Source organism: Microtus pennsylvanicus, chromosome X (assembly GCF_037038515.1).
Source record: "Microtus pennsylvanicus isolate mMicPen1 chromosome X, mMicPen1.hap1, whole genome shotgun sequence".
Classification (NCBI taxonomy): Eukaryota; Metazoa; Chordata; class Mammalia; order Rodentia; family Cricetidae; genus Microtus; species Microtus pennsylvanicus.
This window is the reverse complement of record NC_134601.1, coordinates 135,019,568-135,042,369: the sequence shown is the minus strand read 5'-3', so window position 1 is coordinate 135,042,369 and position 22,802 is coordinate 135,019,568. Positions and strand designations below refer to the sequence as shown.

At 39.2% G+C, this 22,802-nt stretch overlaps 1 protein-coding gene across 2 annotated transcripts in view; it reads right to left on the bottom strand.

The window, feature by feature from the left end:
* Otc (ornithine transcarbamylase) overlaps positions 1–22,802 on the bottom strand; it is a 72,421-nt gene that overhangs the window by 5,431 nt on the left and 44,188 nt on the right. The window contains exons 5-9 of one of the 2 annotated variants that reach the window (XM_075956663.1): positions 16,642–16,795; positions 9,209–9,331; positions 3,860–3,913; positions 3,622–3,771; positions 521–658 (exon numbers count right to left, since the gene is read on the bottom strand). In XM_075956663.1, coding sequence (XP_075812778.1) covers positions 521–658; positions 3,622–3,771; positions 3,860–3,913; positions 9,209–9,331; positions 16,642–16,795 — 619 coding nt within the window. The remainder of the gene's footprint in view (positions 1–520; positions 659–3,621; positions 3,772–3,859; positions 3,914–9,208; positions 9,332–16,641; positions 16,796–22,802) is intronic. The other variant, XM_075956664.1, reaches the window with a different exon arrangement.

Genomic DNA, 22,802 nt, shown 5'->3' with positions numbered 1-22,802 from the left:
TCTAAAAATTCTATAATATGTAACAGTTGGCCAGTAAGAGTAGTTAATTCTTACAGCAGTTAGAATTTTGATTAAAATTGATGAATTTGGAAGGAGATCAATTTTAGTTCATTAAAATATACTATGTATGCTAATATGAAATACTGAATTATTAACTTTGTGAACAAAACTAGATAGATACTAGGCTGGCAAAGTGGCTCAGCAAGTAGAGACAACTTGCCAGCAAACATGAGGCCCAAAGACCCACGTGGCGAAAGTAACGAACTGACTCCTGCAAAAAAGGAAAAAAAAAAACTTCCCAGTCTCCAATTATACATCATGATAAATGTGTGCCACCTCTGCACGCTCAAAACTAATTAAATAAAGTATAATTTTAAAATGAAAAGCAGATGCCATATGAGCAATCAGTAGAGTTGGATAGCCTTGGTTGCTTATTTACCCAAAAGCATGGATTGCCAAGTTGCAAGCACACTTTGACTTCCAGACTTTCTTACCCTTCCATACACACCCTTTTCCTTACCATGATTGTCCACTTTCTATTTTCTGCCTCTGGGAACACTAATGACCGTGGAGAATAAAACACTTCATCGTCCACTTCTTCTGGTTTTCTAGGCAAGCAGTGTAAAAACGTCCAGTCAGACGCAGCAACTTTAGCAGTCTAAAGAGATGTGGATAAGATGGCATTTTAAGTATCAACTCTTCTATGTGGCAGTCATATATCTCTTCTTCAGTATTTTTACTGACACAGTTGTCCTGGCCTAATGAATCACTACAAAACAAAGGATAGAGTGAAGGCTTTGATTAAAGACACCATTAATGAATTAATTCCTTTAACCTATGGCATTTTGTAGTCACTCTTTTACATTTGGGAGATCATCACTTCAAGTTAAACCAGTAATTCACTTTTCTGATGTTCTGTCTAGAAGGGCAATGGCCAATTTCAGTTCTCATATGTAATTGGTAGCAAAAAGTGCCAATATACAAAGAAGTTACTTTGATGCAATGGTATTATATTTTGAGCTTTTTTTCAAATTACAAGTGTTAGCATTTGAATTACCTTGTCACAAATTAAAATGATTTTGAAGAAAGCAGTGAGGTAGGAGTACATTAAAAAGGGTTCGGAGCATTCTGCTCCAGTTATTTTCTTCTTAATGCAAATGTGCTATGACTCTCAATTTTCACCCGCAGTTAATTCCCAGAAGTAACATTCCCCCATCCATTTCCATTTCTTCACTTACAGATTCAAACCTACATTGCCTCGTGCTTTCTTTCCTCAAAATTACTGCCTTTGTACTAAAATTTTATTTCACTTTTAAGTTGAGAATAATTGAGTTTCTAAAGTACTGGAAAAATGAGATGGAAAAGGAAGTAACATTTATACCTGTCATACATCAGGAAAATTATTATTCTGCAAGCTTACAGTACCAGAATCAGAAAATCACCCAAGGCAAGCAGGAGGCAAAGCATAGGTAAGTTAAAATAGTTCCACCAAATATTTGAAACATATATGACAAAAGATTAACCATAATGTATAAAAAGCTCCTACAAACAGCGACAAAAGGGGAATAGAAACCAAGTAACAATATGATAGCAATGTAAAGACATAGAAATGGAAATGACCAATACATATGAAAAGATCTTAGCATAACCAGAAATACGGCAAATTTTAAAAATTACAAGATATAAAATGTAAATAACAAAGATGTATGGAGAAAGAACAATAATATATATCTAGAAGAGTTTAAACTATTCACTCTGTTTGGAAGAGTATCACTGGTATTTTTTAAAGTATATAACACAGCACACAAAAATTCTTCCTTCAGAAACTTATTCTCTAGCAACGTTTTATAAGGAAATATGAATAAGGTTGTTCATTGTAGAACTGTTTGAAATTAGGATTTTTAAAATACATGCATTAATATATCAGTAGGAATTATTATGGACAAAATTATCAGTCACTTGTACTTCAGATTCTATGGGCAGTACTGCAAAGAATAAAATATCTAAATAGAGTTAACTACAGAACTGAGCTGTGACTGGAAGGGTCAGGGATACTGGTGATGTTTCTCCATCGAGACACTGAAAATAAATTCACTTTATGGAAACAGAATCATCTTTCTACTTATGCTTTGTGCTTTTTTTTGTTTAAATGCATACTGCTCCTCAATAAAAAATCCATTTCAAAATCCCCAGGGACTGGAGAGATAGGTCAGCAGTTAAGAGTACTGGCTGCTCTGCTAAAGGAGCTGGGTTCAATTCCTAGCACCTACAAGGTGGTTCCCAATTGTCTGTAACTCCAATTCTAGGGGATCCAGTGCTCTCTTGTGACCTCAATGGGCACTGCATGCAAGCGGTGCACAGACATACATGGAGGCAAAAAACCCATAGACATAAAATAAAAATGAAAGTAAATACATTTTTACAAAACTAAAAATATCTATATGAATTGATAAGAAAATCTAATTTTTCTTAAGTGAAAAAAGCAAGTGAGAATAATATGTAGAAAATACCATATATCAAAAATCAAAGCAGTATTTGTATGCAAATGGCCAAACATATGTAAATATGCAGAAAAGGGCTGAAAAGAACCACATTGTGGTGTTGGTAAATAGTAGATTATGTGAACATAATCACAGTTGAGAGAGAAAAAGTAAACATGTTGGTTATGTACCTTGTTAAAGGGGGGGGGGGACAGTTTTGCTTTGTTTTCCAAGCTTCCATTCTATTTGATATGTAATAAGAAAATTATTTCTGTTACTTTATCCACAATTTTTGTGCATCTGTGTAATGACTCCTCCACCCCAGTGTGCTCCTGTCATTTGGGGTATGCTTTCAACAGAGGTTCTCAAAGTTGGGCCCTCAAATAGCAGAACTGCTTCATCCGGGAATCAGATAAGATGCAAATTCCTATGTGCAGGAGCTACTGAGTCAGAATCCCTGTGGTTGCCGCCTTCTAGCAACACATACAGGCCATTCTGATGATTGCTCAAGACTGACTGAAGCAGGGTGTGTGGAGGAAGGTAGAGTCTGGTGGTAGAGTTCCTTGTCTAATATTCACTAGGCCCTGGCCTCCACACCAATGTCCAACACTGCAGACAACAAAAGTCAGAGGCGAGGAAAGGAAGGAGGCAGCCAGGAAGCGAAGTTTGATATGCAGCTTTTCTGCTTTTCCTGGAAGGCATTAGATTGAAGGGGTGTCCCTTAGAGTGCCTAGGGAGGGTTGGCAGAGCTATCGTGAATTTGAGAGACATTAGAAAGGAAAAGCAAGACGTAACCTGGCAAGCACAGTTGTGGGCTCTTCTTATGGGAGAAAGCTTAAGAAATTGCATGCACCTCAAGTAACGCAGTGCTCCCGAACTTACACACAATAAAGCATTTTGGGATCTCTATTGTTGTTAGAGGGGGAAAACTTACTTTTCTCTACAGCCCAGGTTTCGTAAGTGTTTTTCCCCCATAGGCTATCACTGATGTTTCGGAGGACAGAGATCATGATGGGATGCAGTGAGTTCTTAATAGGGAATAGAAGGTCAGTCTACTGTCCCTAAAGAGAATGAGGGCTGGGGGTGGTGCTAGTCTTCATGAATGCAGCTAATGAACCTCCAAAGAAGCAGCAGTGTGTACCTTCATCGTGACCTGGTAACCCTGGAAAGCCTGAAGACGCTTTTTCTTCTCCTCCTCTTGCCCCATACTTATCCAAGTGTCTGTAATTAATACATTGCCGCCTCGTGCTGCTTCCAATGGATCATTCGTCATTGACAGCTTGGTACCATTCTAGCACAGAGAAATTTGCTGGTTAAAAAACTAAAACTTCATGGGACAACAAAAAGCAATTCGAATAGTACAAGAAGAGAGAGCATACCTCCTTGGCATACTGCTCTGCCTGCTTGACTATATTAGGATCCGGCTCATAACCCTTCAAGAAGAAAAAATAGCTGTTATTTAGGCAGTTAGATCATTTGATTATCTACGACACTATTTTATATATCTTATACCTATCACATACCTAATGACTTAAGACAAAACTAAATAAAGCTCAAGAATAGCCTCTCTCTTCGTTTTTTAAAAGATGTTCCATGTTCAGCAGAGCCATTGGCTTTCATGCTGTCCTTTGGACTTTAAAAAGACAAGCAATTGGTCCACCTTTTCTGGACTATCTTTGTCTTCCTCAATTGTAAAGACAAATGCAGAGCATGGTATTTTCTACCTCACCACAGAGTTCTCTTCAACCTTTCAACGGAATAAGAGTGTTAAATACAAACTTGTCCAGTGCATTTTTATCTGTGCCTTTGCACACAAAGCTCTTTTTTCTCTAACTGACATACTTTTCATCATCCATTCCATGAACAATTTTTTGAAGTCTCAGTCTGAATGACTGCTCCCCAGAAAAGTCCCCTGTGAGCATTCCAGCTAAATAGTAATGGCTCCTGCCTTATTCTTTTCCAAGGGAGTTGCGACTTGATTTGATATGCCATTTCGAATGGTTTGGAGAGGTAAGCAAGGTGCCTAGGAAGAGGTACTCAGTCTTAGGATTAAATGCGTTTGCATGTTGGGGTCTTGTTTGCTTATGCTAGTCCTAGCACTAATGGACATTCTGCTGGTGACTAAAGTGGCTAAAGCTATTGCCATGCAACCATGAACAGCTTCCCCTACCCTCTTGCCTGTTTTGTTAACAGCAGTGTCAATTGGTTAGTACGTGCTCCTTATGTCAAAGCTGATTATGAGTCTCCAGCCTCTGGCTACATCCGGGCTTCCATCTCCTTTAATTCTTCTCACTGTACTCCCACAGGAAAGCCAATCTTCTTGACGTCCCTGTACATGTTTTTGCCCTTTTCTGCCATACCAGCCTTTCACCCTTGAACACCTCTTCGTGGTGGCCATTTTCATCATAACATGTCCTTTCACAGACTCTAGCCTCATCTCCAATGCCTCCATATAGGATTCGTGGCAGTTCAATCCCCACAAGTACGCTCCCCCTCCTCCATCTTTCCCAGTTTTTGAATTCTAAGCATTTACTATAAATCAATTGTTGTACATTTTAAGTATTGATTTCTGCTGAATGTTGCGGTATCCCCTTCACACCCCACCGATATGGGAAATCACAATTAAAGGATGTACTCCTCTCTGTTTCCATGGTGATGCTAGCAGGTGGCTTCATCTGTCAGCCCCCTTTGGACACTGACTTAGCTATAGAAGATCACCTCCCTCAAGCAAACACAGCCTTCTAGGGCCCCACAGATTCAAGGACTGATTGACAGGAAGATAGGTAAATCAGAGCCTCTCTGCACATGCCCAGACAGTTCCAAGTGACCATTCCATATGCAAAATGATCTGTAGGTCTACTGAATCTGTGGGCTGGGACCACATCATAGCCCAACTTCTCCCCCTGCACACGACTGCATCATTACCCTGCTCTTTACCACAGCCATCGATTTCAAGAACATGCTGTCATGGGTGTTTTATACATCCTATACACTTAAACCCTCAAAGTCTGCTGTCCAAGAACCTCAGCTTGTGACAGACATGGCCAGGTGCATTCATTTGAAATCTGGCTTCTTTATCCATACTTATCTACCATAGTTCTCCACCATCTGATTCTAGAGGATAGAAAGTGCAGACATTTTAAAGGAAGCTTTGTTGTGGTCCCACTACCATGAGCTTTTGGGGCCTGGTTTTATGGGGTTTGGGGGAAAGTAATTAATAAAGATTTGTGAATTTGGTAACAAATGTGATCAGTCTTACCAGTAAACATGAGTAAAGAGACCTGGATATTACACTAGGTGCCCACTGCTCTGAAAATGGAGTCTTGCCCTCAGAGAGCAGGTTTTAGACTAAGAATCATTCTTCGAGGAGGAATCAATAAGGACTTAGGGAACCGAGAGGAAATCACCCAACCTTGCACACCCTGAGCCATGACATAGAATGCAGAGGCAGATTCTTCTCTCACATCTCAGTTTTCAGCACTAAATCATTCATTGGCTTCTCCATAAATCTTCAAAGCAGATGAAGTAGGTGAATAGCAAACCGAGTCTAAATAAATATTCACTAAGAACAACGGTGGAAAGCATACCGTCGATGGCTATGGAACACTGCTTCAAATCATGGACAGAATACTTAGTTTTGAACATGGAAGTTATTCTTGGGTGAGGCATGAGGAAATGGATTACTTATGACTTTGGAAGCTGTGCAATGTTTCTTAAATTTGCAATAAATCTCCTAGATTTATCTTTAAGGGAAATAGTTCCAATAACAAGCAAAAACTTACAAATTGATGGACCAACTTCTGCACTATCAGACTTAACAGAAGGGGTTTTTTTTAAACAAAAACTTTGCTCTCCCCAAGATTTAAGTGGCTTTTGGTAAACTTTATCATTAAAATGAGTTTCCGTAAAAGAACAATACTGAAATTACTCTATAATGTTGGAATTTTTCTCTTAATGTTAATAAAACATTTTTGACATGCAATCAAATGTTTAAACTGTATATTTCTTCAACAAAATGGAGCCATTCCAAAATCACCTTATAGCAGGGAACAATTATTGTTAATGCACATTTTAGCTGTAAAAGCAAATGCAGTCACATTTTGCCTTAATGTGGAGCCTTTCCGCAGACCAGTGTTTTAGTGAGAATGTGCTCAAACCTGTCAGATCTGAGCTTTAATGTCAGTGTGTGCTAAATGAAAGGAGTATGGTGGTTGTTGCAAGGGTCATCTCCCTGAGTCACTAAACTTCGCTGTAATAGGAGGTCTTCCAGAGCATGCCGTTATTGAATGTGCTTGCCATTTGTTCTACAGCATGACAGGTACATTTGCGCAAATAATGCCCTTAGAAAAATCATGCCCTAAATATAGAGAACTCTGAGGCAAAGTATTTAGGTAGAATATTTGAGGCCCTTACTTTGAACCCCCTGCACCACACATGTGTGTGCGTGCAAGCATACACACACACACACACACACTGCCCAATGGGAACCCCAGAATGTAACTTTATTTGGAAACAGGGTCTTTGTATATATAAGTAATATATATATATATATATATATATATATATATATATATATATATTCATGGTGAGTGACAGTAGACCTAAATTTACTGCGCTATTATTTGGAAGAACAGGAACATTTACAAATAGAGATATATGGACACAGAATGAAGATGATAGAGGAAGGGATTGGAGTAATTCAGAAAGAATTCAAGTAACAAATGGAATACGGCTGTGGCAACACCTAGATTTCAGACAATGTATTACTGTGCTTTGCGAGCCACCCAATTTGTGGTCATTTGTTTTGGCCACCCTAGGAAACTTAAGAGAGAAGAACGCACTGACCAAGACTGACTTAATAGTAGAGAAAATGATGTAATGGGGGTTTTTTGTTGTTGCTATTAACTTGTTTGGGATATAAAAGGCCATGCAAGTATGTTTCCAACATAGAACTTGCTGCTTTTTAAAGAAAGCCTACTCTCTGGCTACCAGGCTGCTCTTCTCTCTGTAAGTACCAGAGACCTTGCCACTCCACTACGCCCGTTGTCACTCAGCAGTAACCGCTCCAGAAGGGAAACCTGCTCTGATGTCTCCAGACTGAGACGATTGTGACGCATACCTTCCACTCTAGACCTCGCTTGCTGTGTCAAGTTAAGCTTCTTTCTGTATGACTGAACATATCCCAGTGCTCGGGTGACCAAAACATCCTGGTTTCCCAAATACTCAGGACATTTTTAGCATTTCTCATCTCCAGAAATCCGCAGGTCCAGGGAAACCAGGATGGTTGGTCCCTTTAAATGGTACACTTCCTTGACTCTTTCCTTTCCCAAATCTTCTACTAGTTTCGCATATGTCTCCTAAATCTGTACCCAGGAATGTGTTAGGAGGAAAGAGGACACTTAGCCTAAGACACAGGTTTGATTTGGGGACAAGTGCATGAGGAACTCAAGGACTGGGTGATTACTATTCAAAAAATTCTGCTGTTTATCTTTATGTCATAATTCATGCTCCTGGGAGTTGGTAAGTAAAGATCAAATTTAAAAAAAAGCAGAAGCAGAGAGAAAAATTTTGAAGTTCCCCCTATGTTCAGCTCAGAATAAGCCACAGGTGAGACTACTGGGAACTAGCAACCACGTCCTTGTTAGGCAACACTGGCTCATCACTCTGGACAGTAGTTTCCTAATACGATGGTCAATTCTCTTACCACAAATCAACACTTAGTTTCTGAAATAGTTTCTTTTTAGTGGAATTTTCCTTTTTAAAGACTCCTGAAAGAACATCAGAAGCTAAATAAGAAACAGACTGGGGAGAAAAGAGTAGCAGGTCCAGGTGTTTACCACATTCCTTGCAATTTGGGCTTCATTTCCTTAGGTTAATTTCTACCTTTGCCAAGTTCTGTTCATTCTGTGAGGAACAAGGGTATCTTAACATAGGGCTACTTTTAGGGAGATTTGCATGCTTTATTTTAATTTACTTATTCATGCATGTATGCTATTACGCAGATCAAACATTTATGTGTTAAGGAATTCAAACCATATAAAAGGACAATCCCCTGAAAAAAATCTCCCTTTTACCTCTATTCTTGAACCTTTTACATCTATATAGAGGCAGCAATCATTGCCATTTCCTTATATAGCAAGAGTTAAGATATGAAAAATACACATTCTATGAGAGTGTATAATCAGGATCGAAAATATGTATGGGTAATTTTCCTAGACACGTGAGACTCAGATTTAAAAATCCCAAGAGACCCTGGAGATGAGGTTCGCAATCTTAAGCTGGATGCCAGCAATGTGTCCTTCACATAGGATTGACTTTTTTCTTTTTTTTAAAAATCAAATTGCTGTATTAGAGAGATTGTAGCACCATTTCCAAGCACTGAGGATTCTACATTGTCTGGTTTTTCGCTGCTTTTTTCAGCCTGTGTGTTGATAATAAACAAAGATGCCAGTCATCATAATGACCGGTATTAAGGCATTCAAAGGCATAATTTGGATGTGCTTTTTATCACAGACTCGAGGAATAAAAGGCATCAGCCAAGACTAGCTTCCAGTGTAGAAATGGAAAATTGGGCTCTTAAGCTAGATAGCCATGCCACAGAAGAGTTGGTAATATAGCTTAAAATTGTGTAGCCTCTGCTATGCTGTTTTTGGGCAGAAGCTTTGTTCCTACCCAGTAATAACATCTGACCAACAGGGAGGTTCTTGCAGGGCAGAAAGTTTTCCTACCTTTGGAGTAGCTGCTTGAATGTGCATCCCGAATTTTGCAGCACTCATCATGATGGAGTGCAGGATGTTGTTCCCATCCCCGATCCAGCTGAGGGTAAGGCCTTTGAGAGAGCCATAGTGTTCCTAAAAAAGAGGTAAGGGGGATTAAATATAGGGAGGAAACCCACTTTTATGAACAGTTACTAGAGTTAAGATAAAGGAAACAGTTTTCCACTCAAAATAAATGCCTTTGTGGAATGAATAAACTATATTTTGCATTAAATCCAATAACATGACCATATGATCACAAAACAGTAGTGAAAAGGTTCTAATATCTTGATCACAGGTCCAGCCCCCAAATGGGGTGGAGATCCTCTGCTCAACCATAGGCCACCCTAGCCAAAAGATAAGAAAGGAAACAGAGACCAAGCAAGCCAAGCAATGAAGACAAACTCAGAAATAGGCACCTAGACCTATAATCACTCCAAACCCAGATGCCTAGACACCAGTGTAAGAACACAGCCAACAACAGCCAGGGCAATGTATCACCACCAGAGTCCAGCTTTCTTACTGTAGCAACGCCTGAATATTCCAACACAGCTGAAACATAAGAAAAAGACCTTAAAGCCAACTTTATGAAGATGACAGAGGTTCATAAGGAGGAAATGAATAAATTCTTTAAATACTTTGAGAAGACAAAAAAATGAGAGGAAATGAATAAATCCCTTAAAGAAAGACAAGAAAAAAAATCGAACAAACAGTTGAAGCAAACTAACAAAACTCTTTAAGACCTAAAATTGTAAATAGAAGCAATAAAGAAATCACAAACTGAGGGAATTCTGGAAATGAAAAATCTAGGTAAGTGAACAGGAACTATAGACGCTATATAGCATCACCAACAGAATACAAGACATGGGAGAGAGAATCTCAGGCATTGATGATATGATATGATAGAAAAAAATTAATACCTAAGTCAAAGAAAATTTTAAATATAAAAAATTCATGACACAAAATATCCAGGAAATCTGGGACACTGTAAAAAGACCAAACTAAGAAGCAGTCCTTAAAAGTCTCTCAACCCCCTACATCTCCCTGCAAGAAAAACAGTGCTGGACAGTTTTAGCACAAAATTCTATCAGACTTTCAAAGAAGAGCTAAAACCAATTCTCCTCAAATTATTCCACAAAATAGAAACAGAAGTAATATTGCCAAATTCTTTCTATGAGGCCACAGTCACCCTGATACCCAAACTACATAAGGATTCATCAAAGAAAGAAAATTAGATACCAATTTCTGTCATAAACATAGGCATAAAAAATAATAAAATACTCGCAAACTAAATCCCATAACACATCAAAAAGTTCATTCACCATTATCAAGTAGGCTTCATCCCAGAGATTTAGGGATGGGTCAACATATGAAAATCAGTCAGTGTAATCCGCCATATTTAAAAAAAACTGAAAAAACAACATGATCATATCATTAGATGCTGAAAAAGCCTTTGACAAAGGCCAACGCCTCTTTATGATAAAAGTCTTGGAAAGATTAGAGATAAAAGGAACATACCTAAACCTAAGAATGGCAATTTACAGCAAGCCTAAATCTAAAATCAAACCAATGGAGAGAAACTCAAAGCAACTCCACTAAAAACAAGAACAAGAGAAGGCTTTTTACTCTCTCCATATAGTCCTTGAATTTCTAGTGGGAACAATAAGAGAACTGAAGGAGATCAAGGGGATATAAATTGAAAAGGAAGAAGTCAAAGTATTGCTATTCGCAGATGATATGATAGTATACACAAGCAAGAACAAACTTCTAGCAGGGAACTCTTACAGTTGATATATGCCTTCAGTGAAGTAACTGAATACAAAATTAACTTTAAAAGTCAGTAGTCCTCTTATATACAAACAATAAATAGGCTAAAAAAGTAATCAGAGAAACAACACCCCTTACAATAGCCATAAATGATATAAAAAATCCTGTGCTAATTCTCACTAAGCAAGTGAAAGACTTGTATGATTAAAAATTTCAAGTCTTTGAAGAAAGAAATAGAAGAAAATATCAGAAGATGGAGAGACTCCCCATGCTCATGGATCAGTAGAATTTACATAACAAAAAATATCCATCCTACCAGAAGCAATCTACAGATTCGATGCAATCCCAATCAAAATTCCAGCACAACTCATTACAGATATTGAAAGGACAATATTCAATGTCATAGGAAAAAACAAAAAATCAGGACAGCTAAAATAATCTGTACTATAAAAAGAACTTCTGGAGATATCAGTATTCCTGATTTCTGGCTCAACTACAGAGGTATAGTAGTAAAAACTACATGGTATTGGCATCAAAACAGATAGGTTTTTCAATGGAATTGAACTGAAGACCCAGATGTAAATCCACACATCTATTAACAACCTGATTTTTGACACAGAAGCCAAAAATACACAATGGAAAATAGAAAGCATATTCAACAAATGGTGCTGGCATAACTGAATGTCAGCATGTCGAAGAATGCAAATTTCTCCATATCTACCACCCTGCACAAAACTCAAGTTCAAGCGGATCAAAGACATCAACATAAAACCAGATACACTGAACATAATAAAAGAGAAAGTGGGGGATAGCCTTAAACACATTGATGCAGGAGACAACATTTGGAACAGAACACCGATATCACAAGCACTAAGATCAACACTTAACAAGTGGAACCTCATGAAACTGTAAAGCTCTGTAAGGCAAAGAACATCATCAATAGGACAAGACAGCAGCTTACAAAACGTGAAAAGGTTTTCACCAATTCCACATCAGACAGAAGGCTAATATCCATAATATAAATAAAGAATTCAAGAAATCAAACAATCCAATTTAAAAATGGGATACAGATCTAAACAGAGTTCTCAAGAGAGGAATCTCAAATGGCTGAGAAATGAATTCCTAACAGTAAGAGAAATGGCTGTCACTGACTCTTTTACTGGCTTTTGGGACCCTACTCTTCATACTAGGTCACCTTACCCAGCTTTAATAAATGGGGAGGTGCTTAACCTTATTGCAACTTGATATGTCATGTTTTATTGATATTCATGGGAGACCTGCCCTTTCCTGAACAGAAAAGAGGAGTAGGTTGGGGGGGGGGGGCAGAGGAGGGTTAGAGAGGAGGGAATGGGAAGAAAGGAGGGAAAGGAAATTGCAGCCAGGATGTAAAATAAAAAAGAGAAATGTTCAACATCCTTAGAATTTGGGGAAATGCAAATCAAAACTACTTTGAGATTCCACGTGTAATAATAGCTAAGATCAAAAACACAAGTGATAGTTCATACAGGTGAGGATGTGGAGCAAGGGAAACACTCCTCCATTGCTGGAGGGAGTACACATTTCTACAGCCACTATGGAAATCAATGTCAGCTCCTCAGAAAACTAGGAATTGAGCTACCTCAATACCCAGCTATACCACTCTTTGTCATGTACCTAAAGGATGCTCCAGTCTATCACAAGGGCATTTTGTCCATTATATTTATATACGTTTTATTCAGAATAGCCAAAAACTGGAAACAACCCAGATGTCCTTCAACAAATAATGGATAAAAAATGCAGTACATTTGCACAAAGGATTATTACACAGCTATTAAAAGCAATAACATCATGAAATTTACAGGCAAATTGCTGGAACTAGAAAGATCATGCTGTGTCAGGTAACCTAGATCCCAGAAAGACAAACATGGTATGTACTTACTCAAAAGTGGACATTAGCTATAAAGGATAATCATGCTACACAATTCACAGACTCAGAGAGGCGAAGTAACAAGGAAGGATCAAAGGAGGGGGTGCATGGATCTCCCTGGGAAGGTTAAATAGAATAGATTTTGTCGATGGACTGTGGGTGGGTAGGAATGGCGGCAAGAGGGTTCAGGTGCAGTGGTTGTGGAAGGAGAGAGTACTGGGAGAGACAACCTGAATTAGGGACTATTGGAGGGTGATGTGGAAACCTAGTGCTGTGGAAACTCCCAGGAATCTTTGAGAGTTACCAGACTCCTAGTAATGGGTGATACAGATCCCCCAAACGGCCATCTTTTATAATCATGCAAGGCTTCCAGCAGTGGGACTGGGGCACGAGTCAAGCCACAGAACTTTTGACCTACAATCTGTCCTGCCTCCAAGATGTGACGGGGTAATAGTGATGCAGAACTTCTGGGAGTGGCCAACCAATGACTGGTCCAAGTTCAGACCCACACCTTGAGATGGAGCCCACCGCCCAGATGGCCAGGATACAGACGTGGGACAGCCCAGAGACTCAGGATAGAAACAACCATGACTGTAGATGGGGGCAGGGAATGTCAATGAAACGATTCCTCATGATAGTCTGCTGTACTCATAGATTGGTGCCTAGTCCGGTAGCCCAATTTTCATGAGAGAGGCATCCTTCAGCAACTGATGGTAGCAGAGGCAGAGACCCACAGTCAAACCCTAGGTGGAGCCAGGGTAACCCTGGAGAAGAGGAGCGGGTGGGAGAAAGGAAGATTGTAGGAGGCAGAGGGGTGGAGGACATCACAAGAACACCACCCACAGAATCAACCAATAATTAGGCTCATAGGAGCTCACAAAGACTGAATGGACAATCATGAACCCTGTATAAGCTAGCTCTGCATATATGGTTTGGTTGTGTAGCTTTGTGTTTTGTGGGACTTCTCACAATGGGAGTGCGGGTGTCTCTAAGGCCTTCACCTGTTCTTGGGACCCTTTTCCTCCTAATGGTTTTCTTCCTCCAGCCTTGATGAGGGTTTGTGTCTAGTCTTATAGTAACTTGTTATGACATGTTTGGTTCATATCCCTGGGAGGCCTGATCCTTTTTGTTTTTGTTTCTCGAGATCAGGTTTCTCTGTAGCTTTGAAGCCTGTCCTGGAACTAGCTCTTGTAGACCAGGCTGGCATAGAACTCACAGAGATCCACCTACCTTTGCCTCCTGAGTGCTGGGATTAAAGGTGCATGCCACCAGCGCCCTGGTGGCCTGCTCCTTTTTTTTAAATAAGGGAAACAAAGGCGAAGTGGATCTAGGGGGCGGGGGAGTGTGTGTGGTGGGAACTGGGAAGAGTAGAGGGAGGGGACTGTCAGTCAGGATGCAATATATGAGAGAAGAATAAAATAAAATAAAGCTCTAATATCTTAAATCAAGACACGGTACAGAGACTTAGATTTTCATGAATGTTGAATCTGTTTTATCATTCGAGGAATGAGCACTATTGATATCCATACATCATCTTTAATGCTGAAGATGAAACAAAGAAGAGACAAAAAGCAACCGTGACTTTCACTCGCTGATGTAAGGAAGTAGCTGCTATAATGCACTAGAAACACCATCGCATAGTGACTCAGAAAACACTGCCACCATTGATGGTTGAAAACCATGCCCAATGATATTTTGATTGTTTATGGATATTGTTATGTATAAAGTATAAAGTCATTCCCGGGAATTATAAATACAAATATCATGCAAACAACTTCTTGGTGGGGTGGGATTAAAAAGAAATGTACACAGAGGTTTCAACTCAATCATTTCATTTTGAATAGATAAATAAATTTAAAGTAATTGCTTTACCACCTGAGAATTTGACAGAAGTACTGTGAAGATGGGGCTCACTAGTAACGTTCTTTCCAAGCCAACGTGAGGCCAAGGGTACCATCCCCAACCCCACAAAAGAAAAAAATGATAAAGTACTATACTGTACACATAAGAACTTATCGTTATTTCTAAGATTAAAGATATTTCATTTATGGAGGGATGGCAAGCACATGCCACAGCATGTGTGTGGGAGTCATCTGACAACTGCCAGGGTTAGTTGTCTTCTTCCTCTATGTGGTTTCCCAGAATTGAACTTGGGTAATGAGGGTTGGTGACAAGTGCCTTTACTCCCTGAGCTATCCCATTGGCCCCGGTTTTTATTTGTCTTGAAATGTCTGTAGGCTTAATAGATTTAAATAATTAAATATTTGCAAAGATCAAAGAAGAAGGGTAAAGACTAAGGATTTTGGAGATCATGAAACTACTAGGTTGCTAAAGTAGGATGTGAAGCCAGATTCATCTCATGCAGACCTTATGCACTTGAGAAACTGCCCTTTGGTCACCGAAATCCTCTTTTGGTGTCTCGTTGGTGAAAGCATTGCACAAGGGCCAGAAGGAGACCCTATGATGAACAGAACAGCCCATGACTCCCACCCCAGTGAGTTCATGATTTAGTAATGATAAAAACCCAGAAAGAAGCATAAAGCCATCTAGTGTCTACATGAAGGTTCACTAAAAAACAGCACCTATCCATCTGACATCACTGTTTTGTCTCCTCTGTGTGGATCTTGTCTTCATCTCTGAACCAGCATTTCTTTATGTTCTATCTCTCATTTCAATGTTCACAGCTTATTCAAATGCGAAGGAAGATGGGTTTATTCAGTTTGTCCTGTCTCCTCAAAATCAGAGACTCAAAAACCATGATTGTTATGATGCCAAGTGACAAAAACTTGTAGTTTGGCTGTGTCTAATCAAATAATGTAAGTCTTAAAAGTTATTAAAGTTCCTGATGTATGAGCACATGGCCGAATTAGACCCTTAACTCCATAAATTCTACATATTTTTCATTCTATTTTTAACCATTTTTTAAATGACAGAAAGTGCTCCCCTCCTTCTACTACTAAGCATTTGACCTAAACACCTCTGATCTTCATTTCTAAGTTACAGAGTCTGGTGATTGTAGAATAACGGTATTAGCTGCCTTCTACATGCTTGGATGAAATACTTGGCAAAAGCAAGTTAAGGAAAGAAAGGTTTATTTTTGGCTCAAAGACTCAAGGATACAGTCTATCATTGTGGGGCAATCAAGGCAGCCAGAGCTTGAGGCAGCTAGTCGGACTGCATCCAGAATCAGGAAGCAGAGAGAAAAGCGAATAACAGTATTTAGCTCACTTCCTCCTTCTTGTCGCTTCAGGATGCCAGGTCATGGAATAGTGCTGCCCACAGTTAAAGCGGCTCTTCCCCCAACTCAGTTGACCTACTGTAGACAGTCCATCACAGACATATCAGAGGCTTGTGTTCTGGGTGATTCTGGAGCCTACAAAGCACACAATCTTGAGCAGCAGAGTCACTTAAGTCATGGTAATTCTACATGCAATTGCATTCCTTCTTCTTCCATTGTTAAACAGAAAGCAAAGTGATGAAAGAAGAGAGGATGTGAGAGGAGCTGGAAGAGGGTTGGAAATGGGATTGGGAAGAAAAGGATCATACAGACTCTTTATAGCAATGCACTGTTTTCTAGATCTATAGCATTCACACATATGCTATAATTATCTTCAGATGAAGTTATTCACAATAATGATTAAACATCATTTAAGTAAATGGTTCCACTTGATGGTAGGAAGGAATTATTTGTTGATGTTTTTCCTGTTTTGTAAAGCAAAGAAATAACACCAACCTGGAGTGTGAGGTAATCAGCCAGGATCTGAATAGGATGGTACAAGTCTGAGAGTCCATTGACAATTGGAATGGATGCTTCCTTAGCCAGGATGTCCAGATCTGACTGTTTATACACTCGAGCTAACACTGCGTCTGTCATGCTAGATAGCACACTGTAACAAACCAAGAAAAGACATTCTAAGCAAGTTTTACCTAATAAACCCGTCTTTAATACAAGCTCCTAAAAGATATGAATAATTGCTAACAAATTAAAATGTGTATTACAATATACCTATAAACATGATAGACTGAAAAGCTAACATCAAACACATAGTCATTATAGAAAAAAGATGATGTTCCACCCCCATCTTATACAATGACTTTGTTACATTTTTACATACATAAGAAATCAATTTTTCAGTTCAGCAGACATGATAAATTATAACTGATAAATGCCGGTTTGTCAGTTTATCTATGTTTAAATGGAGAAGACCAAAAGGGAAGACATTCAAAGAAACATTAATGACCTGATACATGGCTAATTTTCTCTTATATTAGTCCACAGGGGAAAATTTCACTGTTTCTCTAAAATATAAAGCATCCATATAGCAGCTATGGAAACACACATAGACTGTCCTACAAAAGATAACCTGCTATATAGAAAACTGTCCACTGACAGACTCTGAATGTCATAGCGTCTGCACCTGCAGCATCAAGGACATGGCTACCTTCTCCATAGGCTGTTCCCGCGCAGTGACTAAGTTCAGCACAGGGGAATGGCGCTGGACCATTTAGTCTTTTCTCTGGAGATGCCTATCACCCAGTCAAGTCTTTTTCAAAGCTGCACTGCCACATGGACCTCTCCTACTCTTACCTGTATCTTTTTCCTTACTTTCTCCCATATGCAAGTCAGTCCTGCATGCTGGTATGAAGTCTCCATCAAATCCCTTCAGGCTTTCTACCTCTATTCTCTTCCGCGGGTGTTTCCCCTAATAAATGTCTTGTATGGCTAATTCCATCTTGGAGTCTGCTTCACAGTGGACCTGTCCTAACAGCTCAAAATGAGCTCTGGTGCTTAGAAAATTCAAGTGTCCCCCAAAGATTTCTTTCACACAGGATCAAAGATTGGAAAGTAGATTCACATATAAACATTTCCTAGACATTTTGATTCTTTGAAATGTTGGTAGATTGAACACAGCTATAATTCTCAGACTTTAAGATTTTTTTTTTGAATCAGCAAAGTTTCCAAAAAACATCTGGAGATCGACAAAATATCTCCAACTCCCTGACTTTGAGTTTTTAAAATGATTAAATACAATGTATTGTTAGCCTTCCCTAATAAATCAGAGAACATTTTTAAGACAAAAAAGGTGTTGGGAGTGATCCATAAAGTCTGTAAATTGAGATGTTTGAAATTTATGTTATTATTTAATTCTTTTTTTTCTTTCTTTTTTTTTTTTTTTGGTTTTTCGAGACAGGGTTTCTCTGTGGCTTTGGAGCCTGTCCTGGAACTAGCTCTGTAGACCAGGCTGGTCTCGAACTCACAGAGATCCGCCTGCCTCTGCCTCCCAAGTGCTGGGATTAAAGGCATGCGCCACCATCGCCCGGCCGTATTTAATTCTTTTTTTTTTAAATTTTGCTGCTGATGGGAGCTTCTCCATAGTAGGGCATCAGCAGAGGAATCCAGATGCACTGTAGCTCTAAATTGTGTAAGCATGAGATGGGTGACTAAAAAAACACTTTATAGTTGGGGTGATGTCCCTGCTTCCCAAGGCTCAGGGACCAATAAAGAGGAAAGTGTTGGAAATATTACAAGGAGCAGAGGTTGGATAATACCATAGTTACCCAGTGTCCTCTGGACATGATGGAACCACTTTGCTCAGGATCTCCCAGCAGCTGGGGTTGCCTGAACAAGACCTGCCCACAATCAAAGCAATCACCATTCTAGCATGGAAGAGGAAGGGGTTTATAGGCCCCTACCACTGAGGAGCTATGGACAGTTGATGGCCTCTGGGGGAGAAAAGGTTAATTTTCTTTAGGTGTGGTTCCTGGTAGCTCAACCCATACCCCAATGGACAGCCCAATACCAAGGAGAAGTACAAAATGGATTCTCTGGGCTATTTTTTTAAAAAACTAAGACAAAAGTTGGGTGTTTGTCAGGAGGTGGGGTAGATTTGGGGGAAGAATGGGGGTGAGTATGATCAAACATATTATTATATTAAATCATTAAATAATTAATACAATATTTTTAAAAATACATGGTGTCTATTATCTTTTTGGTGCTGCACTTAAGGCATTTCAAATCTGTTCCACATGAAAATCACTGAGAATGGTTTTGAAATTTTTGATGCTCACTCTACATAGCATCCCTTATGTCAGAAAAATCGGAATCTCTAGGAGATGGTACTTAGACATCAGTGATTTTTGTTTGTTTGTTTGTTTGATTGATTGATTGATTTAATTTCCAAGAAGATGCCAATTTTCAGATAAGGCCGAAAACCCAAACTAGCCCATTGTTCTTCATTTGGGTATTGGCAGAACCTGGACCTTTAGCAGCGACACAGGATCTCAGCGGCCACCCAGATTTTCTGATGCATCATCCCCACTGTAACTGGATCTCTAAGTCCAAATTTGCACATTAAAGTTTAAAGTTCTTGCTAAAAAGAGAATTGAGCCTACCATATTTAAAAAAAAATCAATGATTCTTTTCTTAGAATCATAACAAGTTAGAAAAAAATACAAGAATAAAAAATGCTTCTGAGGTAAGCTCCTATAATAGATGGTAGAGAATATTCTCTGAGTCACTTTAAATAAAAGGGTATCTCAAGTACTCTGAGTATAGAATGATTCACCAGGAAATACTTCCAGCAAAGCCTCCTGATTAGAACAACCAGCTACCCTGGATCTGATAAGCTGAGCCTTTGTTGACCTATACTATGTTGAGTAACAGAACTTTCTCCAAATATAGAGGATGACTTCTGAATTTTTAGGTGTTTCAGCTAACCATCCAAAGTTTAATAATAAAGGCACTAATAGCTATGTTAAAACAAATTTGTATCAGCTTTTCTGTTCTTGATAATCAAAATACAAATCTTCCGAGTAGAATGCCAGTTTCCAACTCTACTGCAGAAAAGTAAATCAAAGGAAGTAGACAACTCAGTAAGATCTAAATCATAACCAACCAATAAGCCCACATTTAAAGCGAATTAATTTTATGACACCTACAATCTCATAAAAGAGATGCAGTGAAAGACTTTGGGGCACCTCAGCATTACTGCACCCCCCTTCCTGGGACCCAGGAACCTGGTAACCAACCACGCGTGCACTGGAGCTTTGAGTAATTTCCATCCCCTTTGTAGTCTTTCTTCAATAGACCCAGACTCTGGAACTGGGGTGAGACGACCTGCAGATGACCTGCAAGTGCTCCTCCTTGTTCAACAAACCCAGCAACCGCCATAGCACTGATCAATTAGAGTTAGCTGACCATTAAATGAACTAGTCAAAATAGTTGACAAATGATTTCTGGACTCTCCCCTTTGATTCTGTACTACCTCCTCCCTGATTCTGTGTTTTTTTCCTTCAAAAGAGCCTGTAATAGGCAAAGCAGGGGTCCTTATCCTCTCAAGGCTGAGGGACCTCTGCCGCGGCAGCAAAATAAAAATTCCTCTTGCTATTGCATCAACCGTGCTGAGAGTGTCTCTTTGGGCTAGCTCCTCCTTGGTGGGGCTTTAGGGCCCAACAGCAGAAGTATGTTTGAATTTATATGTCATATTTTAAGCTTCTTTAAACATGAGTGACTTCTTAAAGTGTATAGATATGCCCCCAAACCCGGTGGCTTTGTCAAGGTACCACCTCCTAAATTTTCATCACCGCCTATTATCCTAGAAGTTTATGTTCGTCAATGAATGTGTTAATCTACTGATGATGTCACAGCTCTCATGATTCAATCACTTCTCAAACATCTCACCTCTGGACATTTCTGCACTACTGACTAAGCCATGAACCTGTGGGGGATATGTCAAAACCAAATCACAACAACCCCTGTGTGGAAGAGTAGCCAGGCATGGAGAGAAAATGCATATGGTATGAAGACTTGGGTGGCTGAAATGAGAGGAAGACAGCCCGGGACATGGCCCTAGATTTGGAGCAGACAAGTACTGGGAATGTATGTCAGGAGGATTATACTCTAGAAAATTCTCTGCACTGTACTATCACAAAGAACCTGGAAATGGAATCTTGTAGTAACACTACAAACCAGCCTACAGAAAGCAAAATCAACTTATGCAGTATTCCAGCTGTTGAGCCATTTTGAAAAGGTATGAATGAACTCATGGAATGTCTGCTAACACATGCTCTACAAGTTCGGTGTCACAATAAAGGGATGTAAAGATAGAAAAGATGGCAGAAAGAACTGGGAGTGTAAATCAATAAGGCACTTGACTAACATGCATGGGCTCTCGTTCCATCACCAACACTGAAGGGCAAAGTTAGGTATGATGGTGCACACCTTACTTATAGCACTCTGAAGGTTGAGATCGGAAAATAACCACTGGTTCAAGGCCAGCCTTAGGCATATAGTAAGACACTCCTAACCCAACCCCACATACACCAAGCAGAAATAAGTTTCCATTCTAATTCCTTGTGCAGGGCACAAAAGAAGCGTCATTTGGGATAGTTCTTCAAGATCATGAAGAATTCAGGGTCAGAAGAGACATTTGTAAAGGCAAAATGGGTCATGCACTTCTCACTATTGGTCCATTACAGCAACTCAAATGCCAGAAAGAACCTGGTGTGTGCTAATAAAGTTCTTCTTGTGTTATGACAGGGAGAGAGAGAAAGAGAGGGGGGAGAGAGGGAGAAAGAGAATGGGACAACAGTATGATATGACAGACTGGAGGGATTAAGATTTTATACACATATTAAGGATTTTCATTTCAGCTCAGTCAGTAGCCAGGAGTGCCAGTACAGAAGCTGTTTTCCCCCTAGATCCCTGCAGACATCTTTAGCACAAAAAGATTGGTCTTTAAAATTGTTCTATTTAAAAAAATAGAAAAGGAAACATTAGAGGCTATTCAATTCAATGTCCTTGGCAGGATAAAATCAGAACAGTTCTGTAACATCACATTGTTGCCAGGAAGCAAGAGAGCCTTTTAATTGGCAAGGGCGCAGTGAAGAAGGAGAGAGTCAACTTAAGGAAGCTTCCATTTTCCATCTATAATTATGTAGAGCAGTAAAAATTATTACATAAAACATGTTCAATTTGTAAAAGGCAATGGTACTTGTAAGAGATGGATTAACAGGAAGAAAATGTACAAACATAAAAGGGAAATATGAAAGATAAATGAATAAAATCTCTGCATTTGAATTTATTTAAACAAGTAGGCATACCTACATACATACATACATACATGATTCAGACAGATATTTTATGGGTATTTTTGTTAAATATATTTCCTAAATATTAAGCATATATATCTATTATTTTCAATTTGCATAATCCATAAAAAATTGCCTTAATTTTTTCATCAACTGGTCCTAGAAACAGTAGAAACTGTTCCAAAAAAGGCCCTCTAGCATCTGTGGCCTTTTACAAGAGAGAAGCAGCAGTGTCTCCTGCAGTTTCCTAGCACCAGTTGTCACGTGACTTCCAAAAAATGTGAGAGTACTGTTATTCCAAAGATAATTAGTTAGCTATCCGTCTAAAATTTCAACTTCACATTCCTGCTTCTCTGAAGGGGAAATCTTTTCATGACTTATCTGATTCTAATGCAATGCAAAAAAACAAGTTGTATACTTAAACATATTGAGAGAGGACAAGAGTATTATAAAGCTGTGGCAATGGGTCATGTCAGAAAGAAAATGCAAAATCCAGAATAAACATGAAATGTTATAATAAAGGTTCTGTGGCCCACAGAATAATGGGTTGCAAAGATGCCCATATTACAATCCTCAGAACCTTCACAAAATGAATTAGACAGCTATAATCAATGTAAGGATTTGGAGAAAGGAAGATTCCACTGGGCTGAACTCAATAGGATCTCAGAGGCCTTTGTAAGTTAGAGAAAAGAGCTGAGAAATGGGAGAAGATGCAATGGAGAGAAGTTTGGGGATGAGCTGAAGGATGTGGGCAACCTCTGGGAACTGGAAAGAGAAAGAATTCAAATCTTCCCCAGAACCTCC